This window comes from Myotis yumanensis, unplaced genomic scaffold (genome assembly GCF_028538775.1).
Source record: "Myotis yumanensis isolate MYYU_CA2020_CCGP unplaced genomic scaffold, mMyoYum1.0.hap1 SCAF_1, whole genome shotgun sequence".
Classification (NCBI taxonomy): domain Eukaryota; kingdom Metazoa; phylum Chordata; class Mammalia; order Chiroptera; family Vespertilionidae; genus Myotis; species Myotis yumanensis.
The window spans coordinates 173189421-173215696 of record NW_027223752.1 but is presented as its reverse complement, the minus strand read 5'-3'; the positions used below and the strand labels follow the sequence as shown (position 1 = coordinate 173215696).

The following is a 26276-nucleotide window of genomic DNA, read 5'->3' as shown; positions in this document are numbered from 1 at the left end:
AACTTTAAAACTCTCAAAGCATACAGTAAAATATTAGGCATTATTAAATCTTGCAGACTCAGGAAAAAATGAAAATGCCACATATAACTCTATCATCTAGCCATCTCTTCATTCAATTTATTCTTCCAAAAACCAATAGATGAAGATGAAAGAAGTGGTATCAAAGAAACACTATTTTCCTTAGGATTCCAGTTATAAGATTAAAAAAAAAACAAAACTAGAATTTGGAATGGGGGCAGGCAGAGATTAAACAAAAAATTTGTATGCATATGTGCATAACCCATGGACACAGACAATAGTGTGGTGAAGGCCTGGGGAGGGTGGAAGGGGTCAATGGGGGGAAAGAGGGGACATCTGTAATACTTTCAACAATAAAGATAAATTTTTAAAATAAATAAATAAAAGAATAACATAAAGGAAGTAAATAAATAAATCAATATCTTAGGTAGCATTTCTCCCATGAGTTGCCATGCGGACACCAACAATAAACCAGGAGCCCAGAAAGTTCCCAACTACATTTTTCTGTGTACCGTAAGGTCATGTTGAGAAACATTTAGAGCTAGGAGGCAGGTTTTTTGAGTTTTTTGTTTCCTAGTTACTTAAAACACTATAACTCTCCTTTTCGAGTACAGGTTTCTCTCAAATGCCTAAAGCAGATTTACTGATTTTGTTTTTTGTTTTTGGTTGTGTGAAATTGATGTTTATTCACAAGGTATTTGTTCTGTATGTTGAAAACACTTACTCTACTAGTAAATGCTATCTGGGGGGGGGGGGGGGGGGGGGGGCAGAAATGCCAGTAAAGTCAGAAAAAAACGCTTAAAAGGTAGTGATGGCAAAGCACATTTTTCCTTTACAAACTTACGTAACTGAGGTTTGCTAAATTCAAATCCTTGTAAGTGAACTGAATCTTTGAAATGTTTTCTTTTTGGTTGTTTTTTCTGGGGCATTTGTTCATGGCTCTTAGAGCATTTGACGAAGAGTCTCCACTTTTACTACAACTGAACCAAAAGAAAGTATTATTGGGATTGTGGTGAATTTCTTCTCCTTAAAGAAAGGTGTATGGATGTTGCTGAATTGTTTTTACAATAGAAAAGCATAAATAAAGTGTCCTATTCTAAAAAAATGCACCAAATAAATGGACTCATTCGAAAATTGAACATAATCAATACTAACTTGAAGAGGAAAGGAAGGAGCAGAGAATAAAAGCCACTGAGACAGATTTCCTAAGTATTTATTTCTATTAATTTTAGAGAAGGAGGAAGGGAGAAGGAGGGAGGGATGAGGGGAGGAGAGAGGGAGAGGGAGAGGGAGAGGGAGAGAGAGAGAGAGAGAGAGAAATATCGATGTGAGAAAGACTCACTGAATCCACAAACTAGGCATGTGCCCTGACAGGGAATCAAACCTGAGACCACCCAGTGCACAGATGCTCCAATCAAGTGAGCCACACGGGCCAGGATGATTTCCTAAGTTTTTAAGGTTGACTTCCTGTTAGCCTGAGATATAATTTTCCGAAGTATTTTCCTTTTTATACCTAAGATGCAGCTAACTACTCACTGGCCTGGGATTTGCAACGTTTCAGAAATGGGGGATGCCCTTCTTTTTTCCTGACAGGAAGCAGAACCTGGAGGAGGCAAAAATTTCAACACGTCCCCCAAGCACTTTACCTCTAGAGACATCTCACTAATAGGTTTCAGCTTATAAATGCATATCTCCCTTCGAATTACTTAAAAGCAGTGATTCCCAAAGTGTGATTCCCTGGCAACCTGGGAGCTAGAGGAGACAATTTTAGAACATAGCATTAAATAACTTTGAATAAGAAAGTGATGTCCGGTTCTCTCTTTTAATCCGCTGTTCTAGTCAGAGACGAAGTCTCCATTAACAAACGCTGTGCCCTTGTTAATCTCCATGGTAACAAAGGAAAATCTGCCTGGCACCAATAGCTACCTAGAAGGTAATAAGCCATATTATTGTTATTGTATGCATTAGAACAGTAATATTTTTCAAGTTTCCTTTTAAAAGAAATATATTTAAGCTTTAAAAATGAAGTCAATTTAAAAGAAGATAGGTTTGAAGTGATCTAGATCCTTGCAACTCAAAATGAGATCAGTGGACCAGCAGCTACTGGTGGGGAGCTTATTAAAGGTGCCCGATCTGTGGCCTCTCTCACACCTACTGAATCAGAATCTCTGTCTTCAACAAGATCTGAAGAACTCTGGGGTGGCACAAGAGTCTGTCCCAAACCATGCGGGCAGTTGGCAAATGACTGAGCTCTGAGATGACTCACTGCTTCAGATCATCAGGTGGCTATCCTCAAGACACTCCCCAAAATCAGGTTGAGGAGGTCAGGACAAAAAGGAAACTTGAGTGCTTTCTCAATGGGCAGTTGCAAACAATCAATGGATTGTGAGATCAATGAGTGAATCTAAACCAGCATGTTGGGGGTTTAAGTGATGGATAAGCTAAAATTACTTTAGATACATTCCTAAAATATCCTGTCATGACACATACATCATTCGTTTTACCAACAAATACTATAGTGAAATTCTACTCAGCCCTCCCCTTCATCCTTCCACCTTCTAGGGCTGGGGTTTTCTGCACACTTTCTGCATGAGAATGAGTGACAAGGCTCCTTGCACCAACTCAGTTAACATGCCCTGGCTTTTTCTCCCAGAGTTGAGTGCAGTGAGAGAGATTATGCTCAGAAATAGGACAACCTGGGTCTCCTGCGTCAGGTGACAGTAGTGGAGGCAAAGGAGCACAGCGCTCAGTGCATCTCATCAATGCCCGGGGGAGAATCCAGGCAGCCACTCATTTACCAAGGTGGGTGACTCACTCAGTCAACGATCCAGGTAGGTCAGCCAAAATCCTGGCTGTGCATCAATGAGAAGGACACACAGTCACTGACTTGATGAAACCCTTTGAAACCTAAGGAATTTCAAATACACAGAGTAAAGCAATGACCAAAATACATAGTACTTATGAGATCATAGAAGCTAAAAATATATAGTTACAGCCATCTAGATATTTCCAGAATATCCAGGTTTAACAAATGTTAATAAAATGTTTCCCAGTACAAAACATTAATATGAAACAGTTTGGTTTTGCAAAAAAAAAAAAAAAAAAAAAAAGTGAAGAAGAGTGTATCGAACTGGGTAAAGAAAAATGGGAAAATTAACAACAAACAATAGATGCAAACTCAGAGATTGGTGTCCATGATAAGAATCACATGCCATTCATTTTGATGAAAAGAACATTGTGAACATGTTAGATCTTTTTCCCTTTAGTTACCTTGAGAATGTACTTATGTAAGCAGAACATTACAGAGAACAAATAATATATGTTACAATGTAAGATTATTTTAATGGTTCTGAAAAAAAATAGAAATTACGGGTGTTGAGGAAAATCTACACTAATAAAAGAGAAACATGGTAATTGGCGTACGACCGCTACCCTTCCCATTGGCTAATCAGCGTATCCTTATGCAAATTAACTGTCAGCCAAGATGGCGGCCGGCAGCCAGGCAGCTGGAAGCTAACAGGAGGCTTGCTTGCTGTGGACTCCAACGTTCCCCGCCGGCCTCTGAGCTTCAGTTGGAAACATAGTAACATTTACAGAAGATAAACAAAACTCCAGAAAACTCCTGTCAGTCAGCCGGGATCTCAGAGCTGGAGTCGCAACATTGTTTCGAATACAGAAAACAAAGGCCAGAAACCTGCTTTCAGCCGAGCCTCAGAGAGAAAGCCGGCTCTCAGCTCCAGTGACAGCCATAGAAGGTAAATAAATGCCAGAATAAAAAAAAAAAGAAAAAAAGGAGAGGTCTGGAGCTTCAGTCTCCCGCCAGCCTGAAAACGGCCCTTAGCCCCTCACCCAGACTGGCCAGGCACCCCAGTGGGGACCCCGACCCTCAAGCAACAAGATGGTGGCTAATTTGCATACTGAAGGCAGGCAGCAGCAGGCAAGGCTGTCTGCAGTCTGGGACTCGGATCTGTGACCCTGCCGGGCGGGATCAGCGGAGCCACGAGGCCTCCTGGCACCGGGATCAGTGTGACAGGGGGCAGCGCCCAAACCCCCTGATTGCCCTGCGGCTCTGTGAGTGACAGGGGGCAGCGCCCCAACCCCCTGATCGGCCCTGCTCTGTGGGTGATAGAGGGCGGCGTCCCAACCCCGATTGCCCTGCGGCTCTGCGTGTGACAGGGGGCAGCGCCCCAACCCCCTGATTGCCCTGTGGCTCTGTGTGTGACAGGGGGCAGCGCCCCAACCCCCTGATTGCCCTGTGGCTCTGTGTGTGACAGGGGGCAGCGCCCCAACCCCCTGATTGCCCTGCGGCTCTGTGTGTGACAGTGGCGGCGCCCCAACCCCCCCACGGGCCCTGCTCTATGTGAGATGGGGTAGAGCATACCTCCCCATGGGCCCTGCCCTGAGTGTGACAGGGTGTGGTGCCTCAACTACCCCCCCCCCCATGGGCCCTGCTCTGTATGTGACAGGGGGCGGTGCCCCAGCTCCCCTATTGGCCCTACTCTGTGTGTGACAGGGGGCAGCTCCCCAACCCCCTGATCAGCCCTGCTCTGTGCATGACAGGGAGGAGCTCCCAAAACCCCTGATTGACCCTGCTCTGTGCATGACAAGGGGGAGCTCCCCAACCCCCCTGATGGTCCCTGCTCTGTGTGTGACAGGGGGCAGCGCCCCAACCCCCTGATCGGCCCTGCTCTGTGCGTGGCAGGGGGTGGCACCGCAACTTCCCTATCGACCCTGCCTTGAGTGTGACAGAGGGCAGTGCCCCAACCCCCCAATCGGCCCTACCCTGAGCGTGACTAGGGGTGGCATCACAACCTCCCCATCCGCCCTGCTCTGTTCATGACAGGGGGCGGCGCCCCAACTCCCCAATCAGCCCTGCTCTGAGCCCGACCAGGGGCTGCACCTAGGGATTGGGCCTGCCCTCTGCCACCCAGGAGCAGGCCTAAGCCAGCAGGTCATTATCTCCTGAGGGGTCCCAGACTGCGAGAGGGCACAGGCTGGGCTGAGGGACCCCCTCTCCCCCCCGAGTGCACAAATTTTTGTGCACCGGGCCTCTAGTCTATATATATAAAAGGCTAATATGCAAAGTGTCCCCTCGGGAGTTCGATTGCTCCTTATGACATGCGCTGACCACCGGGGGCGGCGAGGAACGAAGGAAGGCCCCGGCTGGCAGCCAGCAGCTGGGGAACGGAGGCCCCAGCCAGCAGCTGGAAGGCCCTGATTGGCCCCGATCACCGGCCAGGCCGAGGGACCCTACGCATGCACGAATTTCGTGCACTGGGCTCCTAGTAGAATAATAATTGCTAACACCTCTTGCAGAATCTAAGCACTTTTCACATATTAACTCCCCTAATCCTCATGACTCTGAGATAGTTGTTAGGTCTTAATACTACTATTAATAACATTAATTAACCCTAAAGCTAAGAATGCCACTTTGCAGATGAAGAAGAGACAAATGGCAGGGTGAGTAACCTTGTCTAAGCCTGGGGCAGGAGCTGGGTAAAAATTCAGACATACTCAAAGTCCAAACTCCTTCTCACCAGACTCTTCTGCCTGCCTACATGTTCCAGGAGCACTAGGAAGCCCACATCAGGATGAACCTTTTCTCACTCTCTAATACTGTACTTTATAAAGAACTAGAGGCCTGGTGCACAAAATTCATGCATGGTGGGGGGAGGTCCCTCAGCCCAGTCTGCCCCCTCTCACAGTCTGGGAGCCTTCAGGGGATGTCCTACTGACAGCTTAGGCCCGCTCCCCACAGCCGCAGTCTGGCCTTCCTCTGTGGGAGGCAACCGGGCTGATCAGGGGAAGGCACCACCCTCATCACCCCACTGCTGCTGCCACTGCCAGCCACCACAGCTGCCAAGGTGTTTTCAACAACACTGACTCCAGTCCCTTCACCACGGAAAAATGACAACTTTCTTTAGGCATTTTCAAGATGTCTCTTTCATAGGATATGACATTTCTTTTTTTTTTTTTTTTTATCTTCACCTGAGGATATTTTTCGATTGATTTTTAGAGAGTGTGGAAGAGAGAGGGAAAGACAGAGAGAAACATCAATGTGAGAGGGACACTTCGATTGGTTGCCTCCTGCATGAGCCCCGACCTGGGCCCTGGCCAGGGAGGAGCCTGCAACCTAGGTACATGCCCTTGATCAGAATCGAACCCGGACCCTGCAGTCCACAGGCCGAGGCTCTATCCACTGAGCCAAACCGGCTAGGGCAGGATATGACATTTCTTAGCCCCTCCAGCAGCAGACCTTCATTTTTTTCCTCCAGGAGTGAGGTGGAAAAACCCTAGACCTTCTTGGATTCTTATTACCCAAATTACCAAGAACACTGCGAGTGACATACAGGGAGCTTAGCCAAAGAGTGATCAGAAAAGGTGTTTCCTCTGCAGCTCACGCACAGAGGCGGGACTGCTGGTGCACTGCAGTGTGTCCACTCCGGGCCTGCTCCAGCCACGCCGTGACGGCTTGGGCAGGCCCTCCGTCTCTGGGCCTGCGCCATCTGTGGCTTGCCTCACCGTGCATGCATTCCCCTCCCGCTCATCTGCGCATGCAGCCTCCTCCTGAGCCGGTCGTGACTGTTATGGTGTCCCAGCTAACTTGCATATTACCTCTTTTTTTATATATATATTTCCCCACCCTCACCAATTTCGCTTAATGGATAGAGCATCAGTCTGTGGACCAAAGGGTCCCAAGTTTGATTCCGGTCAAGGCACGTACCTTGGTTGCAGGCTCCGCCCCAGCCCGGGCCCTGGTCGGGGCGTGCGCAGGAGGCAACCAATAGATGTGTTTCTCTCTGTCTTTCACTCTCTCTAAAAGATCAATGGAAACATATCTTCAGGTGAGGATTAATAACAACAACAACAACAAAAAAGAATTTTCCCAAAAGCCCAATGACTGTGGAGTCTTCAACAGTTACGAGGCTGGGCCATACTGATCCAACTCTATCTTAAGACAGGAAAACAAATTTTTGGTATTAAATGCTTCAACCGTGATCAGAACTACAGTACTGACTTGGCAGAATAGAGTTTTAAGGCTGCTTCAGGGGAAATATTAACAGTTGGGGGAAATTTTTGTTGGAAGCAAAACAGTATACTTTGAGAAATGCTTAAGTCAGGTATCCCTTTTATTGGGACTACTTAATTAAGTACGAAACATTAAAATAGCTGGCCTGAATATTTATTAGAGCACCAGCTGTTCCCTCCAGATTTTTAGAGATTTGAGCCTTCATGCCAAGTATAATTTAGAAAAAATTTTCAACAAGTCAGAAGAGCCCTATGCCTTGTAATACTCATCCAACTTGTAAATAGTAGCTGGAAGGCTCTGGATTATCACTGTGTATTTTCAGTGACGTTTTGTCACCCATTTCCAAATACTATTTTGTTATTGTGGTTGGTAAGTACATTACTGAAAAAATTATACACTGCATTTCACAATTAATGATCCTTTATGTACATACAGATAACATCAGAGTGCTAACCACAGGGTTCATATGCCATTTGGGGTTTATTTGTGTGTGTGTTTCATAGTGATGATGACTCTGCGCCCAGTAAAACATCTCAGAGAGATAATTTCGATTTTTATTCAAAATTGTATTTCTTTTAGGAGCCCAGCCATAATCAAATACCTAATTTATTTTTTAAGGGGGTAAGGGAAAGGAAGACATCAAGAAAATAGTAGGAAAATTCACTGTTCATACTCTGAATATTCTATATTGAAACTTTTCTTTCTAAAGAAAACTGACAAATAGCAGGGCTGGGTCTCCTGTATTTGCTTTACTATCTGCTCTCAGTGATAGTGCTGCAAAATTGTAGATGAGGAGCCCTAGACAGTTTACCTCAGTGGATAGATAGAGCATCGGCCTGCAGACTAAAGGGTCCCGGCGTGCGGGAGGCAACCAATTGATGTGTCTCTCTCACATCGATGTTTCTCTCTGTGTGTCTCTCCCTCTCCCTTCCACTCTCTCTAAAAGTCACTGAAAAAATATCCTCAGGTGAGAATTAAAAAATATATTATATATGAGGGAAGGAACATCCCTACTGCGGCATTAGCACACAGTGCACTCAATGAAACTGCAGTGGAGATGCAGAAAGCAATTCCCGTTCTCCCAGCCCCAAAACGAGGGTCCTGGAAGCCCCGGGGAAAAGCAGGCTACGAAGCGAGCACCTTGGACACGGAGGCTGGTTTTGGAAGGAAGAGCAGCTGGCTGTGTGGCGCTTAGGCCCAGTCCACCGCGCTGACGTGTGCAGGACGGGCAAGTCCAAAAGGACAAAGTGCCTGCTGCTTCCTTGCTCCTGTGGGATAATAAGTAGCTCCTATCCCTCCATGATGCTAATTGTTCGGGTACTAAACTCAGCTCAGGTGGTTCTCTTTAGCAGCGATGTTCTCATTTTGTTTCTAGGTTTGCTTTCAGATTTAAAAATAAACTGGCATTTTTGGATTAATAAAAAATTCCATGAGGGATAAAGTGGGCCACATTACTTTTTTTCTCATAAGCAAAGAACATGAGCCTCAGGAGCTGGTGAAATCAGCCACCCTTGGGTCAGAACTCTGCACCACCCCCTCCCAGCTCCCCCACGCGAAGGGTCCCCTCGGAGAGCAATGGGAAGAGGTGCCACAGCCTGCCAGGAAAAACAAGCCAGACTTCTCCACCTCCGCTGGCTAAGCATCAGAATCGCCTGCGGGGATTTAACAAACAAAAACCAGGAATACCAGGGCCCTATCCTGACCTACTGAATCAGATCCCCTGCTAGGAAGACTGAAGTGTCCCAACAACTTATTTCGTATGCTGCTATATCTCTAAAGGGGCGAAATATCAACTAATCCTACGGAAGTCACCCTTAGTCAGTGGGAGGGACTTGCTATGCATAAAGGGATGCATGCAGAGGAGAAAGTTCCATACCAGAAATAATTCTTTTTAAACATGCCTTGACCATCAAGATTCAAGAACAACTGAAGGCTAGAATGGTGGTTTTCAATTGTCTGCTTAAGCAGTAGACCCCCTTATTTTTCCCCAAGCAAAATCCTTCCTGGTATCCCAAAGTATCAAACCTAAGGGCTGACCTTTTCTGGGGAAAGAGAGGTCAGAGACACTCCCACCCAGGCCCCTGCACACCTCAAGGAAGCCTGAGGCTGCTCGTAGCACAATTTGAAAACCAATGGCCCAGAATAAGACATCTAGATGTTTAAATACATTTAAATTCAATTAACTAGAGCAGTGGTGGGCAAACTCCTTAGTCAACAGAGCCAAATATCAACAGTACAACGATTGAACTTTCTTTTGAGAGCCAAATTTTTTAAACTTAAACTATATAGGTAGGTACATTGTTATTAACTTAATTAGGGTACTCCTAAGGCTTAGGAAGAGCCACACTCAAGGGGCCAAAGAGCCGCATGTGGCTCGCGAGCCGAAGTTTGCCAACGACTGAACTAGAGGATTAGAGTTCTGATGAGCACTTAGCCTAGGGCAGTGGTCGGCAAACTGCGGCCCCTTGAGTGTGGCTCTTCCACAAAATACCATGTGCAGGCGCGCACGTACAGTGCGATTGAAACTTCGTGGCCACACTCAAGGGGTCAAAGAGCCGCATATGGCTCGAGAGCCGCAGTTTGCCAACCACTGGCCTAGGGAGATGGGTTTAACAGAAGTTCACTTGAAAAAGAGGGGAAGGCCCTGGCTGAGTAGCTCTGTTGGTTAGAGTGTCGTCCCATACGCCAAGGTTGTGGGTTCAATCCCTGGTTAGGGTACATATAGGAGTCAACCAATGAATGCATGAATGGGTGAAACAACAAATCAATGTTTCTCTCTCAAATAAAAAAAAAAAAAAAAAAGAGGGGAACGTTTCATTGCACTAGAAAGTCAACTTAAGCCAACAATGTCCTCTGACTGACAGGGAAAGCAGGGGAACATGTGCTGTGTCACCTGGGTTAATAACTACATACTATCGGTATTAAGAGGTTTACCTCTTACAAAGCACCTTCACGTGCATCATCTCACTGGATAACAACTCTGCGAGCTATTGGAATTATTTTCCCCATTCTGCAGGTGAGCAAGTGGGGAACTACCCCGTGAGAGTACCTTACTTAAAGATAAACCAGGCAGTAGCAGAGGCTTCTGCCTCCAGGTCCAACGAGGGGGAGGGGGAGAGGAGGGGAGGGTAACAGCCCACTGTGTTCCACTGTCATTGCTACATTAATGGAGGTGTATCCAAATGGGACCACAAGCAGAGTCCCATGACCAGGGCAAAGAACAATTCTGGAAATAATAAATGAAAAGCACATGGAAAACTAAGAGCTTTCAAAGAAATAAAACAGGTTTAGGAATGACATAATAGCTATCTATATATATAAAAGCCTAATATGCAAATTGTCCCCTCGGGAGTTTGACTGGGAGACCAGGAGTTCGATCGCTCGCTATGACGTGCACTGACCACCAGGGGGTGGCACAGAATGAAGGATGGGCCACAGCGGGGAAAGGGAGGCCCTGGCCAGCAGCTGAAAGGAAAGCCCCGGCCAGCAGTCAGAAGGGCCTAATCGGCCCTGATCGCCAGCCAGACATAGGGACACTACCCATGCATGAATTTCGTGCACCAGGCCTCTAGTCTTTAAATAATGAAGGGCTATGGAAAAGGGAGATTAGTCTTATTTTGTATTACACATGTATAACCTATGCCATGCCCCTTCTCCTTCCTGAAAAACTCAGTCCTGAAGCCATTTTTGGGAACCAAGCATGGTGGGCCTTTGTTCAGGGACTGGCAACGGGAGGGATGTGGAAGCCCAGAGGTGGAGATCACAGCCTGGTCAGAGTGAGAAGGGTGTTCACACTGGGGGGTGGGGTTGTGGCACAGCATGTTGGAGCACCAGCAGGTAAGGAAGGCAGCCATGTGCGGGACGGGGCAGCAAGGGAAGACCGGATACATACAGGAGCTTTATCAACTTAGTGAATTGCTAAGAGTAATAAGAGCCAGGAATCTCATTGTCAAAGAAAGTAGTTATACATATGGAAAAGGAAAAACATAAAATAACCTTGTGGTATCAGACAGGGATTTGAGGTGTCACTGTGAACTTTTGGTTTCTAAAATGTATAACTAAATATAGAAACAAAGGTGTACATGTATGTATGTGTGAAGATGTATATATGCATACACACATTCCTTTGTTCTGTCCACTGAGAGAGCCCAGGGTGGTGATACCCTCCTAGCCATGAGCACACTTAACAACCAGATGTTGGCTTCTAAATGCCATTCTCCACTCAAAGGAACCAGGGCTCCTTGGAGAAATGGCTGATACAAAACAGATGACACCAGTGAACTACAAGATGAGCTTGGAACATCCTGTTCTGCCAGAAAACAAAGACGTACTCAAAAAATGATGGAGTTAAAGGGCACAGGAGGATTATTATGTGTAATAATGTAGTATTTGCCTGAAAAGACTGCCACTGATGCCACACCAGGACCAAATGGAACATCAAAGTAAGTGACGAGAGTAACAGTGTACTTAAAACACACTGGGGGCGGGGGGGAGAAAAGAATAAGTTCTTGCTGATGCAAATAAGTTAATAGATCCAAAACTTGATGAGGAATGGGCTATTTACAGTTTCAAAGTAACTTGCCACAAAATTACCAAAAAAGGGTAAAGAGTAAGTAACTTTTTTGGTGGAGAAGAATGGCAGATAGCTCTTTAATCAAGTGACCATCACCAGCAGTGGGGAACACAAAAATCAGGGCCACCTGATGGGATGCAACAGTACAAACGCAGCATCATTTCTGTAATTTTCCTGCCAAAGACGCACAGCTGAATCTAAGAATAAGGAGACAGCAGGCGAGCCCAGACTGAGGGACATTGTACCAAATAACTGGATTATCATCTTTAAAAGTGGCAAGATCCTGACAGTGAAGGGCTAACAGAGCTTCCTAAGACCTGATTGAACAACTGGGAACATGTATGAGGCCTAAGGACTAGTCAGTGGTTCTCAACCTTCTGGCCCTTTAAATACAGTTCCTCATGTTGTGACCCAACCATAAAATTATTTTCCTTGCTACTTCATAACTGTAATGTTGCTACTGTTATGAATCGTAATGTAAATATCTGATATGCAGGATGGTCTTAGGTGACCCCTGTGAAAGGGTCGTTCGACCGCCACAGGGGTCGCGACCCACAAGTTGAGAACCGCTGGACTAGATGATGGTGCTGTATCAATGGCCGTGCTGTGGCTGTGTAGTTACAGAAACTACACACTAAAGTGGTGCGATAGCCATCATACTAGCAACTTTTTCTCAAGTGATTCTGGATAAAAACAAACTGTACAACTTGCAATTTTTCTATAGGTGTGAGAGTATTTCAAAATAAAAACAACAGTAAGTTAGGAGGATAGAAATGACAGAGAAAGAGATTACATCTGGTGTGAGGATAGATGAAACTCTAACGATTAAAGTGGTCCGAAAACAGACCCCTCCTTAGAAGGTTTGGCGGGATGTTAAAGAGGAAATGCTTCACTGAATAGGAAGTTAGAGGAGATGACACCTATGTACTTTCCAATGATTTCATAATTCCTTCATTCAGCAAACTTATTAAACACCTACTGTGTTTCAGACAATGTACCGGACACCGGGCATATGAAAATGACTGAGACACAGTCCCTACAACTGAGGCCCTAATAATGCAGTGAAGTACAATGATTTGGAAGTTAGAGATTTTAAGACAGTCATCCCCAGTGTTAATATAGAAAGAGGCATGTGAATCAAGAACACTGTCTTTAATGCTCCAATTTTCTTTTATGAATTTTTAATAGATGACGCAAGAGTTTATTTTTCTATCACACTCTTTACATTTCATCCTAGCATTATTGTGCTTGTGGGTGGTGTTAATTGAGGCATATGCAAAAACTTTATCACTTTTCCATTATGAACAGATGTAAGTAACTTGATGTTTTACTTTAAAATAGCAGGCATCTTCTAAAATAAGTTTCACAGGAGAAGCCAGGGCTATAGTCACTGGAAGAGACTTAACACTCCCTAAGTGAACGCTGACATGTTCTTCATCGCCTCAGAAGTCACTTCACATCTCTGTACTCCAACTTCTTCACCTGTCACAATATGCTTGTTAGATGCTTTGAGATGCTTAGAAGACATGGTAATTATAAAGCTCTGTTTAAACACAGGTGGCTTTTACCCTCTACCAGGGACCAACTGTTCCTGTGGCCATATTAAGACAGAGCGATCCACCTCAATGAGCTCCCGTTGGCAGTTTTATGGCGGGTGGAACATGATTTGATTTTCCAACTTTTCCCCTTGGCTTCATTTCAATCTTCCAGGCATGTCATCAAGTGAGATTGCTTCAGTGCCTTCTCACTGACCCAGGAGTGAGCCACCAGACCAGGCAAGTCCGCCCGTCTTCCGTGGCTTCCCCCGCTGAGGTCCGTTCACCCTTCTTTCACGTTTCCCATATGACACTTTCATAACCATATTTAGCTTTCTTCCTACCATCTCCCTGTAATTCAAAAGGCAATTTAGACTCCCATATGGTTGCCATCGAAGCTAACAGATGTCTAGCAAATTAAAGCAAAAATTATGACTTATAAACTGCTGATGTATCATCATTCCAGAACATCTTACAATTTATAGTGAATCATAAGGCAAGGCTTCCTACTTGATGCCCCCCCAAGGTTCCTTAACTCTCTCTCCTCTCTGCATTTAAGCCCTGTGGAAACAAATTAGGTACAACATTCTGCCATCAACCCAGGATAAACCTCCACTTAAAGGCATAATGTAGTATTTGCAAGCACATCAAAGAGAATTTGGCCTCACGTACCCAAGGCTGTTCCAATCCTTGTACAGCAAAGAGAAGAGAAAAGTGACTCGGTTCTCCCAAGTCTTTCAAGGCTTCCACTGATCCATGAGGCTTTTTTTCTAAAAAGTGATAATTAAATCTACAGAATCCATTCCCTTCATCTCCTTTCTATCCAAAGGGTCATCATCATCACCTGGGAGTAATGATGCCAACGTACCACCAGGCTCAGGTATTCTAGAAATTGTAAAGCCCACGATGGGACTAGTATGAAACCTGGAGATAATAACACGCATGATATTCACCATTCTTTAAATATTGAGACACTGTGCTTGGTAATACATTTTCACATCGACTCCTTCAATTTATAGCTCCATTAGATAATGTTACCATCCCTTTATAAACAAGAAGTTAAGGTTCAGTACAGCAGACTGCATTTGCCAAAGATGGCCACAACCCACTCAGCCTAAACACCTGTCCATCAAAAGATGGAATCCCTTTCTTCACCCTCTTGAACTTGAGCAGGCTCCATGCATGGTTTAACTCAGTGGTTCTCAACCTTCCTAATGCCGCGACCCTTTAATACAGTTCCTGATGCTGTCGTGACCCTCAACCATAAAATTATTTTCGTTGCTACTTCATAACTGTAATTTTGCTACTGTTATGAATCGTAATGTAAATGTCTGATATGCAGGATGTATTTTCATTGTTATAAATTGAACATAATTAAAGCATAGTGATTAATCACAAAAACAATATGTAATTATATATGTGTTTTCCCATGGTCTTAGGCGACTCCTGTGAAAGGGCAGTTTGACCCCCAAAGGGGTCGCGACCCACAGGTTGAGAACCGCTGGTAACCGGTGAAATAGATGAAAGTGGCAGTGGGCCGGTTCCAGGTATAGCGTTAACCACCTGGAAGCTTCTTCCATTCTCAGAGACCAGAAGAAGCCACGTGTAAGTCCTCCAGCCAACAACCCTGGCTGAGCGCTCAGCAAGGCATCCCCCTCCCGCAACTGAGTCTTCAGGTAACTCCAGCCCCGGCTACATCTCACTACAACCGCAAGAGAGATGGAAAATGCCAATTGCCCAGATGAGGCTGGGCCAATCACAGAACTGTCAGGTGTTAACAATAAAGGTCTGCTTTACACCGCTAATTTGGGGGGCTTTGTGTTATGTAGCAATAGAGAGCGAGAATATGGAGATAATTTACTTGCCTAGGAAGAGTTCAGAATTACAGCCAGAAATCCAAAAGGGTCCAGAGCAAAATATCTATTAATGGTGGGCAATGGGCCATGGGGGCTCAGTACCCAAAAGCAGCAACTGTAACACAAAGCTCCCTTTTTCTTCCCTACCTCGCCCCTAAGTGGCCTCAGGGTTTTCTGAGAAATGTCCTAGTATGGTGACACCCTCAATAGCATCAATTCCCTTCAGGCTCGAGTTCTTGCGATATAAAATAGGGAAAATAAGATTCCCCCACCACCACCCTGTGATACCTAATGAGAAAGGAATCTGTACAAGATGTTGACTTTGTTACTCAGAACATCATTACAACTGTCTTATACAAGGATTCAGATTTTGTACATGAAACTCTAACTCTAATAATAAAAATATATTTAATGACTCATGGGACTACATTTGAGATTCACAGTGACTATGGGGGGGGGGGGGGGGGAGGGGAGGGAAATGTATACTATACCAAAAAGTGAATAAGATGAGAAGAAATTTTTAAAAGATTTTTTTAATGAAAGAAACTTTGAGGAAGAAATGGAATAATAAAATTGATCTTCAGACAAGTCTCAGTAGGAGAAAAGGTCAATAGTTTAACAAACATCCAATATATGCTACTTTCAGCACATATTAATACCCGCCTCTACTATTCTTCTTCCCCAGCATATTGGAACTCAATGGACTCATTCTATTTCAGAACTAGGAAGAACCTTAAAACTTGTCCAGTTCCTTCATTTCAACTGCTGAGAAACTGAGACCCAGGGCAGTTAACTGAGCAGCAAGGAGTCACACTAGTCGTTAGCAAGAGAACCAAACTCAGTGCCCGTGTGACTACATTTTCAACTTTTGTTTTACCAGAATTTTACCTCCAAATGTCTTCAATGTATTTCAAATTTATTCTAGCATTTCACAGCATGAACATGAAAGATTAGGATAGCATGCTCTCTGTTGTCAATCTCTTCTTCCTAGCTGCGCGAGTCTGCTCTTTCTGGCGTCACAGGATGATGACTCTGCAGAGAGCACAGGTGTGCAGCTTTACAGATGAAGGCTGCCAGGTGACTGGCTCCAATTCTTCAGCCACTAACATCATAGTTTGAATTACTTTCATCAAATATCAGGGCTGCCTTCCTGCTGATCACCACTAGAGACCAGGGTACTGACAACCTGGGAGACTTAAGTATGGGGTAATTCTGAGGCAGAAAGCAGGATTGGGGGGAGGGGGAGGGGATCTGAGTGGAAAAGCTTTAGGCAGAGAAAGGAGGAAGAGAGTGAACAGAAAGCAGAGGTGAGCGAAGGGCCATTATAACAAAGGCATCTATGTAACAGTTCTGCCTTGGGCAACTCTGTTAGTTCCAAAGCCTACCTCTGCTTTCAGGCTTCCCATAAAACTCCCCCCAGAGATGACGACCTTCAAAATCAGAGAAGATGTGGCTCTATCCTAGAACTGTCAATGCTAACGCTCTGCAACTCTTTGAAGATCTCCACAATTCCACAGGTTTTGCTACATGCTAATCCACAGAAAATACTGAATTTGCCTCTGTACACTGTACAGAATTATACTAAGCTGCCAGGGAAGCAGGCCCAAGTCCCTTTATTTCTCTTTTACCTCCTGCTATGAAACTGCAGAGAAAGTCCCTGGGTGCTTTTTGTTGCCTGGCAGCCAAAATGTGCAACTTCGGGAAGTGTTCAAGTGCAATCCAGAGGCCCAGGCTCACTACTCCAATAGGGTCCGGTCCCAGTTTCCTAGTCCCTGACTCTCAAAGTCAAGAAGTTTAGAGTTCAGATAAAATCAAAACACCTCACTCAGAAATGTCACTACCCATCACTTTTAAACACTCCCAGCTGGGAGGGGAGGGTGGGGAATAAAAAGCAAAGCAAGAAAATAATTTCGTCTTCATATATCTGTAGCAGTGTTTGTGGGGAGGGGGTGACTGCTAACAGAAATAGTGTAGAATCGCTGGCAAAAAATAATGATAAAGTGCTGTGAATGACTGCATATGATATGTATTCACGTGTCCCTCATTATCTTTGTCAGTTCTGAGGACAGATGGCATGCTGACACAGAGTGGTCTCCAATCCCTTCCATTTCCTTTTGCAAAACCTGTATGACCAATGCAAGATACTCCTATAGAAAATAAAAAAACAGCCTGGTAATTGTGTGGTAGAAAAAAAAAATACAAAGAGCTGTATTGATAACTATTCTCACAGATGTATATGTTTACAGCAAATGGGCAAAATTAAAGGGAATCAACATAAATACACCGTGTGTTCTGACAGCTGTGGATTGTTATTGATCGCGCCTTTGCATGACTGTTTTGTTCACACTGAACCTACAAAGAACAGCAACTTGGAGAATCGCCCCCCCAGACAGCCACCATCTTTACTTCCCATAGGGCAGGGGGAGTGCCCAGTGAGGATGGGCTGGGATGGCGAGGCAAAATAGCACGGTCCTCGAACCGTTTCACCCTGGTCCTAGCGCACGCTTTGTCTGGTTGCTGAACACGTTTGTGAGATGAAGGAAAGGAACCCAAACAAAACAAAAGAGCAGGCGTCCCAGCCTCATTACAATAGGTGTCCGGCACATGGGAGCGCCAGCAGAGCATCTTGCGTCCACTCTTGCGTTCAATCATCGGCTCTGTCCGTATCCCCAATAAAACGTGTCTCGCACCCCTTCTCCTTTGCATTTCCCCCCCAAACGGCCCGCTCGGATGTCACTCCTTTAAAAAAGGAGGACGAGGGTGAGAGGCACGAACCCACGGAAACAAACGTTGACGGGGCTCTTATTATCCAGTCAGACACAGAGAAATAAATCCATCCACCGCACGCGCCCGCTGGCCAGTCCATTACGCGAAAGGAGCGCTTTCCAGCCGAAGGGGACGAGCTCGCAGGAAACGGTATGTACGTGCGCATTACAGAGCCATACACCGCGGCAACTGCATCCGACACAAAGCCCGAGATGGTGCAAGAAGATGCGCGCCGCGCTCGGCACCGGCCGGCCGCCGCCACACCGAGCCGAGCCCTGGTCCAATCAGAGCCTTGTTAGGAGATGGACCTCGGGGTCGGCTCTGCCCGACCGGCCCTCCCTGTTATGACACCGCGCTCTGCCCAACATCCATGCCCCACCGGGAGCACCTCTAATTCGTGTGGTTGCTCATTTCTCAAACTGCCGAGCCCTTTCTTTCATCTGCATCCCCTGGTCGTCCCTCAAAAAGCCACCCCCAGGCCTGAGTGCTCCCTCTCCGGCTCGGTTTTTCTTTTTACCGCTTCCCGTTCCTAGAAAGGATGAAATGTTTCTCCAGCGCGCAAGCTGGAGAGGCGGCAGGCAATGCCTCCCTCTCCCGGCTTCAGCACGCGCCCGAGGGGCTGCGAAAAGTAAAGGCAGCGAGCCACGCGAGGGGGTGGGGTGGAGGAGGGGGGGATCGTCGCGAATCGATCGGCCACAAATAGTTGAAATCCCGACGCGCGCCAACTTACCCAAAATATGACATTGAAGCCAAATATGAAATATTTGATGCAACAACTGACTTCAGGACCCTTGTAGTGCTTCCCGGACATCCTCTGGGCTCATGAAGGCACTTGCCCCGCAGCCCGAGTTTGGAGCCCGGGCGCGCTGGTGCTCGGAGCTGCCGGCGGGGAGTGGGGCTCGGGGCCGCCGCTGGGGGCCGCGGCGCGGCGACCCGAGCTGATCCGCGCGGGGACCGACCGGCGAGAGCGACTCCCGCACCTCCAGTCCCTGGCACGCCGGGGTCGCCGGAACCGGGAGGCAGCGAGTGGGCAGGGAAGCCGCGCGCTTCGAGCCCGGAGCCTCGCCGAAGCTGACCCGGCCCCAGGCGAGCGCCCGCGTCCGTCCGCCAGGCGATCTACCCGGCGATCTGTCTACGGGCTTCAGGCAAACGCAGCCTCCGCAGATGCTGGTGGGGAAGCTGTTCGCCCGCCCGCCGGCTCGCGCGCGCCCTCCCACTCCTCGCTCCGCCCGCCGCTCGCTCCACCCGCTGGGCCGGCGGCTCCTCCACCCGCGCCGCCCGCAGCTCCGCCCGCCGCCCGAGCCTCAACCAGGCGCGCGCGCGCACGGGCTCGGGCGCTCCGGGGGCTGTGGCACCACGTGGCCGCGCCGCCGCCTCCTCCGCTCTCCGCTCCGCCCGCTCCCTTTCCCCGCCCCTTCTCTGGCAGACAGAGCACCGCCGAGCCCCTGAGTGCTGCAGCCGGTAGGTGGGGAGGAGCGCAGGCTCGAAGGAAGGAGGGAGGGCGCCCGGGAGCACGCCGACGGGGAGCACCCTGGCGGAGTGACCGCGGTCGATGAGATCGATGGACAGTGGTCCCTCTCCGCCACGCGCACGGGCGGACAGCTTCTGGAGGCTCGTGGGGGAGCGGGTCACTGCGGGGCGAGAGGGCTGGGTGAGTAGGATCCAGCGAGCCCCCTGCCCCAGGACGAGCCCCGCCTCCAGGTGTAACTACACTCACACCCCCTCCTGCCACACCAGGTAATCCTGCGAGAGAAGACACCGGGCCACTTCGCTGCGTGGGGGGAAAGGGAACGGTAGGGTTCTGGGGAAGCGGGGGGAGAGCAAAGGAAAATGGGGGGCAGAGGGGACGATGCATCGGAAGGGGTGCAAAGGAAAGTCTACTGAATCTCCGTGTAGCTCCTACCCAACCTCTCCCCACCTGCCAGAGAATGAGCTGTAACTACTAGTGGGGACAGGAAGGAGACATGACCCTGATCCGGGATAGGACCCTTGCCCTATATGTTGCAGCAGCACAAACCCAGACAGCAGATGCTCCCGAGAGAAGGAATAGTGCCCAAGGAGCTTGACTGTTCCTAACTCTTAAGAAGAAATCCAGGAGTTTCAGGGCGGCCATCTGAGGATCCCGAATAGCGGTTATATAGATCATGAGCCATTAAGCTTTTGGCCTCTGGGGAAGGGTTAGAACGCGTCTCTGGAAGTAGTTTTAGAGCCCTACTTGAGAAGGTGTTGGCTCTCTGCCCTGGAGCACGCTCACAGGTGCTAGCGAGCAGGTACCAGTATGTCCTTCAAGAATAAAGAACCACTCCGACTGTGTATCGACATCAACGGGTATGTTTTAAGGCTTCAAAAGGCTAGAAAGAGATGGGATGAGGAAATGTTCCCAGCACCACGCCAGGTGACCTGGTACTGGGAGCAGCACTCTGCATGTTTCCTAAACTCCCCGGGTGATACTTAAATGCACTTAAGTTTGAGAACCTTTGCCAAGGCGTTTCCTACTTAACTACCTCTCTCTCTTCTCAACAACTGGTTAGCTTGTTGACAATCTGCAGTCCAGCGTTGGAGAGAAAGACGTCATGTTTTCATGCAATAAACCACTCTTTGAGATAGGCTTGGCCTTGGTAGAGGTTGATGCTACTACACTGAGGTCAGAGGTCAGAGGTAAGAGCCAGGAGATCCTACCCATTCGATACCACAGAACTATGACACTGGCTAACTTTGGATGATATAACCAACCTTTTGGATGAAATAACTCTCCCTCAAAAGTGCCTTCCACCCACTCAAAACGCACCGCATACTAGCACCAATCAGGTAGGCTTCAAAGGGAAGGTCTGCTTTCAGCGGCAGATTCCCTATTAACAGGAAAGCACTAACAAGCTTTTCCTAAGCCTATTTGTGCTCCATTGTAATTCTTCCTGTATAAATAGAGCAGTTACTGCAGATTCTTGGTTAAGTCAGAACAAAGGTCTGTCTTAAGTCGATGTGACACAACTTAGAAATGGACCAGAAATTAGGTCCAGTCGATGACTGAGTTGATCCCTAAGCAGGATTTATATTTGAAATAAAAAATCAACAGAGAAGGGAAAGTTCAGATAACTCATTGGTAATTTGGAGAGGAGAAGGAGGGGAACTAGTTGAATCCTTGTTTCATATATCAAGAGTAAGTTCTAGGAGGAATAATGAGTTAAATATATTTTCTAAAGCAAACCAGAAGAAAATAGAATATTTGTGTAAACTTCTGGCTAGAAGTATTTCTCATGGAAGCAAAAGAAGGAAATGATAATAGATATGACTGGACAATAAAACTTCTATGTGTCAAACATTTTTTAAAAGGCAACCTAAACCAGGGAAAAAAAATTGACAGCAAACATTTTTAAAAGTCTCAATATCTATCTAATAAGTGGGGCTCATACAGCTGAAGTAAAATATAGAGTCCCAACGATTGAATACAAACAGAAAACAAGCCACATACAAAGAAATCAAATAGTAAACAATATATGGTAAAAATTAAACTTTCTGGTACCAGAGAAATAAACATGAAAACAAATTAAAGATAGAGATATAAAGATCATGAGTACTGGCTTGCTCATACACTACTGGTGTTATGAAATGATACCGTCCGTTTGGAAAGCATTGGGACTATAAGTTGCAGATTAGAGGGCTCCTACATTTTGACTCAGCATTCCCACTTCTGGGAATCAAGCCAAAGAAATACTCCCAGCTAGGGAAAAGTTATATACTGCAAGTTGTACATCATAGCATTATTTATATTGAAGACTTAGTCACAACTTAAAGATCCTAGAGTAGGGGCTATACCCAGCTCCTCGTAGCCACCTGGAAGACAGTGTTACTTAGAGTTTCTATGTCTCTGTGCATATCATTCCTGGTCTCTGCCTTAAACACTCTCCCTGCCTTTTTTCTCTGAGCTGCCTCCTCTTCCTTCTACACTTTAATCAGTGTTTTCAAGACTACCTCATTTGTTCCCTCAAACATCTCCTGCAGTCTTCCATTTTGGCAGTGGGAGACTACCTGTAATTACTTGTTTACCTGCCCTTCTTCTCTGTTGTGACTCCTTCAAGGGTGTGGTCCACCTCCTTTTAATCTTAGAATCACTAGCATCCTACTTATGTGGCAGGTGCTTGGTAGATACTTACTAAAGGAATGGGTGAATCATTTACTCAGACCTTTTACAGACGTTAAGGATAATGATTATAAAGATATGTGGCAATGTGTGAATACATGCTAAAGACAAATTTTAAAGACACTGTGTATGGAATTATCTCAAAGTAATATTGTTAAGTGAAAAAAATCATGATACAAAACAGTATATATAGTAGGCTATCATTTTGTAAAACAAATGTGCTGGCAAAAGAGATTGGAACCCTGACCGGTTTGGCTCAGTGGATAGAGCATCGGCCTGCGGACTGAAGGGTCCCAGGTTCGATTCCGGTCAGGGGCATGTACCTTGGCTGCGGGCACATCCCCAGTGGGGGTTGTACAGGAGGCAGCTGATCGATGTTTCTCTCTCATTGATGTTTCTAACTCTCTATCCCTCTTCCTTCCTCTCGGTAAAAAAGCAATAAAATATATTTTTTTTTAAAAAAGAGATTGGAAAATTTATTTACACACTAGAGTCCTGGTGCATGAATTCGTGCATGGGTGGGGTCCCTTGGCCAGGCCGGTGATCAGGGCTGTCTAGCCCAGTCCCAATCAGGACCGATAAGGGCTGGCCAGCTGGGGGAGGGACCGCGGGAGGTTGGCTGGCCTCAGGAGGTTGGCTGTGGGAGCACACTGACCACCAGGGGGCAGCTCCTGTTTTGAGCATCTACCCACTGATGGTCAGTGGGCATCATAGCTACCAGTCAGTAGGCCAGTCATAATGGTCACTTAGGCTTTTATATATAGAGATTATTTTCTGATAATGGGTAGCCTACCTAGAGATATAGATGGGAAGGAGACATGCTTTATTTTTTAATATACCCTTTTGCTTGTTTTCAAATTTTGTATCATGAACATGATATACATGTTTTGAAAAATAAATCACTCTATAAATTCATAAGCAATTATATGGAGTTAATTCTTGACAAATAATAACAGTTGTTAGATCATGTGATTGTGGGTGATTTTAGTTTAATGTTTCTGGTTTCCAGGGGTTGTTTTTTTTTAATGTAGTTATGTTGCTTTTACAATTACAAAGATTAAAATTATAAACAAAGGCAATCATTATATTTATTTCATCACAACTCCTTCATGACTCCATAAATTCTGGTCTATTTTAAGGAGAAAAAAGTGAGTAATTTTCTCCCTGGAGACTGTTTTGGCCATTTCCTTTATAATTCCAAGATTGAAAAATGGTTAATAAGTTTACTCAAAAGCTCATCAGCCTGGCAACTGGCAGTAAGAACAGGTAAAGCATGTTCTTCTAATAGTTACCGGGCTGAACAGCAAGATATGACAACAGCATTTTAACCTAAGACATCAAGTTTAATGAGCTTGTCTGTCTGCCTCCCTTCTCCCCACCCCCCCCCCCCCCCCGCCGCGCCCCCACCCTCTCTCTCTCTCACCATCTCTCTTGCTCCTCTAGTCCTATATTCTTCTTTTCCTTCTCTGTAGCCAGCACTCCATGTTGCCTATGCGCCTCCTTCCTCTCAGAACCCCGTGCTATTTCAGTGTCCCCCACACTTTTAACAGCCATATGCTTTGGGAAAACCAGCCCAGGGCCGGCTCCAGGAAGTGAATGGCTCTTGCCAAAGTTTGGTTCAGAAATAGGCATGTGACCCAATGCTGGCCAGTGAGTCATGAGGAGATTCAGCTGGGGTTTCCTCACATCTGAGAGATGGTTTCGTTTTGGCCTTGGATTGAATTGTGTTTAGATGTGACGCCTGAATCCTCTACAACCTCACCATAAAGACCAGACTAAGAATGGCCAAGTGAGAAAATGGACAGAAAACCCAGGCCTTCATGACATCGCTGCGAGGCAGACCTAAGCCAACCTCAGGACTTCCCCTCAGGAGAGACCTGGCCTGGTGAAGGCTCCGTGAGAAGGTTTTCCGTTTCATGCAGCTGAAAATATGATGACTTCAACACTTTCCTTCCGATGTTCTCCCCAACCCTTTGGTTTTCTCTTTAAAAACCACCAGTGTTTCCACGTTTCTCTCAGCATCACTTCTTTTTCTACTTTCCCCTCCCCTCTCTCTCCTAACTGTTCCCGTCTCTCTTAAACAATACGGGGGAGGGGGTGGGGGCTTTAGCACTCTCTGGCCAGACTTACCCACCCCTTTCTCTCAGACTTCTCACTCAAAGTGCTCCCCTACCTCCAGCCCTTAGTAGTCATGGTTGACAGGCCTGGAGAGATGGAGCAGGGCCAGCCTGAGAGAGTCTCACGGCAGCTGGGATTCAGCAACAAAGCAGTCCCTGCGTGTGGCTGAAATGGAGGTGATGTTCTTAGGAAAGCTGGGGGCCTGCGTTTCCAGGAGGAAGCCAACAGGCTCACTCTGCAGAAAGAGGAAGGAAGCGCAGGCGCGGAGAGAAGCAGCAGCAGCCGCCTGTGCGGGTGTGGGCCCTGCAAATGGTGTGTACTTTGTGCTCTGAAAGCCTTCCGGCCTGCCAAGGCCTTCTGTCTACTCCTGGATTTCTCCTAGAGGACCCTGTGCCTGAGGTTCTTAGATGGAATTCTTCCATCACACCCCCTTTTGGCTTTGGCTACTTTGAAGTGGGCAAATCAAAGAACCTTGATTAAAACAAGAGGTCATCCGACCTCAGATTCATTATGAAATGACATTTTTTAAAAATTGGTCATAATATAAAAGCGTATTTTTGTTCTATTTAATGAATTAAATATTGCGCCTACCATTCCTTCGTTGAAATTAAAATGTTGTATTTCTCTAAAAATACTGCTCCCCCAAATCAGTACCACCCTCATGCCCCCTTGCCCTATGCCCATACATACCCAGTGAAAAAGACCAGGTCTCAGGGCCCCAGGAAGAACATAAAAAGAAAGTGCATCTATCTCATAAATAGGATTAAGCAAGCATATGTAGAACACAGTTTCGCTTTAAAAAATCAATTATAATTGCTTATGTAATAAAATGAATTCTATCTTTTCCAAAATATTGCAAAGCAGGCATTGGGTTTTCTTCTTTTTCTTTTTCTCTCTCCCCCACCCCCCCTTTTTGGAAATAGCTAGGCCTGCAAATCAGGTGCCAGGTCCTACCCTCACCTTACCAGGCCAAGTGCATAGTGGAAATTTGGCCAATCAGAAGCTCCCTGGATGTTACTGAGAAGACGGTAAACGACAAAGAAAACCACCTGCAGTTCATTGATTGCAGCCCAGCCTGAGGCTGCCCTTGAGACCTCTGAGATCTCCTGGGTCTTCTGCCATCCTTCTAGTCCCATAGCCAGCTTACTTCTTCCCAGTGGATTTCCTTTCTGATTAGACAATGCCTGCTTCTATCGCTTACACCAAAAAATTCCTTCTTAAAAACTGTATTTTCAGGGAAAATAAATGTTAACTTTTTTCTGATTTCAAAAGCAAGGTATCCTTATCATAGAATATTTAGAAAACACGGGAAACATTTTTAAAAATATTTTTTATTGATTTCAGAGAGGAAGGGACAGGGAGAAAGATAGAAACATCAATGATGAGAAAGAATCATTGATCAGCTGCCTCCTGCATGCCCCACACTGGGGATCAAGTCTGCAACCCAGGCCTGTGCCCTGACCAGCAATTGAACCATGACCTCCTGATTTATAGGTTGATGCTCAACCACTGCGCCACACCGGCTGGGTCACAGGAAACATTTTTAAAGAATTACCCATGACATTTCCAAAGAAGCTGTTGTCAACCGTTCAATATATTTTATTCATTAATAAATATTTTTACATGATGGATCTCATTCCTCAGAGAAAAAAGCTTTAACCCTATTATATCTTCCACTTGCCAGTGCCCAAAGCTAGCATAGAGAAATCCACCCTCAGAACAGAAGCAAATCCATCTCAATTCCCAGAATGTGGTTATCAGTCAACATTCTAACCTCATTGGCCCATATGCCCACCCTTTCAGAGTTTTCCTTTGCCACCACGTATCAATCTTTTATTTACATTCTTATAAAGCAACGCTGCATCATGCTCCCTTACGTTCCTAACTCCCTATCATCGCCAAACCACCACAAACTCCATACTTCCATCACCAAATCAAATTATTTTTCAATTCAGCATAAATCAACTTATGAAACCTACCCCCATTTAACATGAGACATGCTAGTCATATCCAGTAACTCCTTCTTTTACCATATAGTTTCCTTTAAAAACCTTAAAACTTTGCTTCTGTGTTATATTTCTTTGCAATGGAGCTGTAATTGGTGGAATTTAATTTCCAGAAACAAGGACTAGTCTTAGCTGATTCATCAGTTATCTTTTTAAGCTTTGGTTGCAGAATCAATTGAGTCAACAACAAATATTTATTGAGCACATCTCCCATTAAAGCACCTGCATTCACACTT

The 26276-nt window shown here is 46.0% G+C and overlaps 1 protein-coding gene across 1 annotated transcript in view; it reads right to left on the bottom strand.

The window, feature by feature from the left end:
- The window catches only part of TSPAN5 (tetraspanin 5), a 169970-nt gene extending 151009 nt beyond the window's left edge, over positions 1-18961 (bottom strand). The window contains exon 1 of the mRNA XM_070392445.1: positions 18509-18961. Coding sequence (XP_070248546.1) covers positions 18509-18589 — 81 coding nt within the window. The 5' untranslated portion in view covers positions 18590-18961. The remainder of the gene's footprint in view (positions 1-18508) is intronic.
- Positions 18962-26276: the final 7315 nt, after the last annotated feature.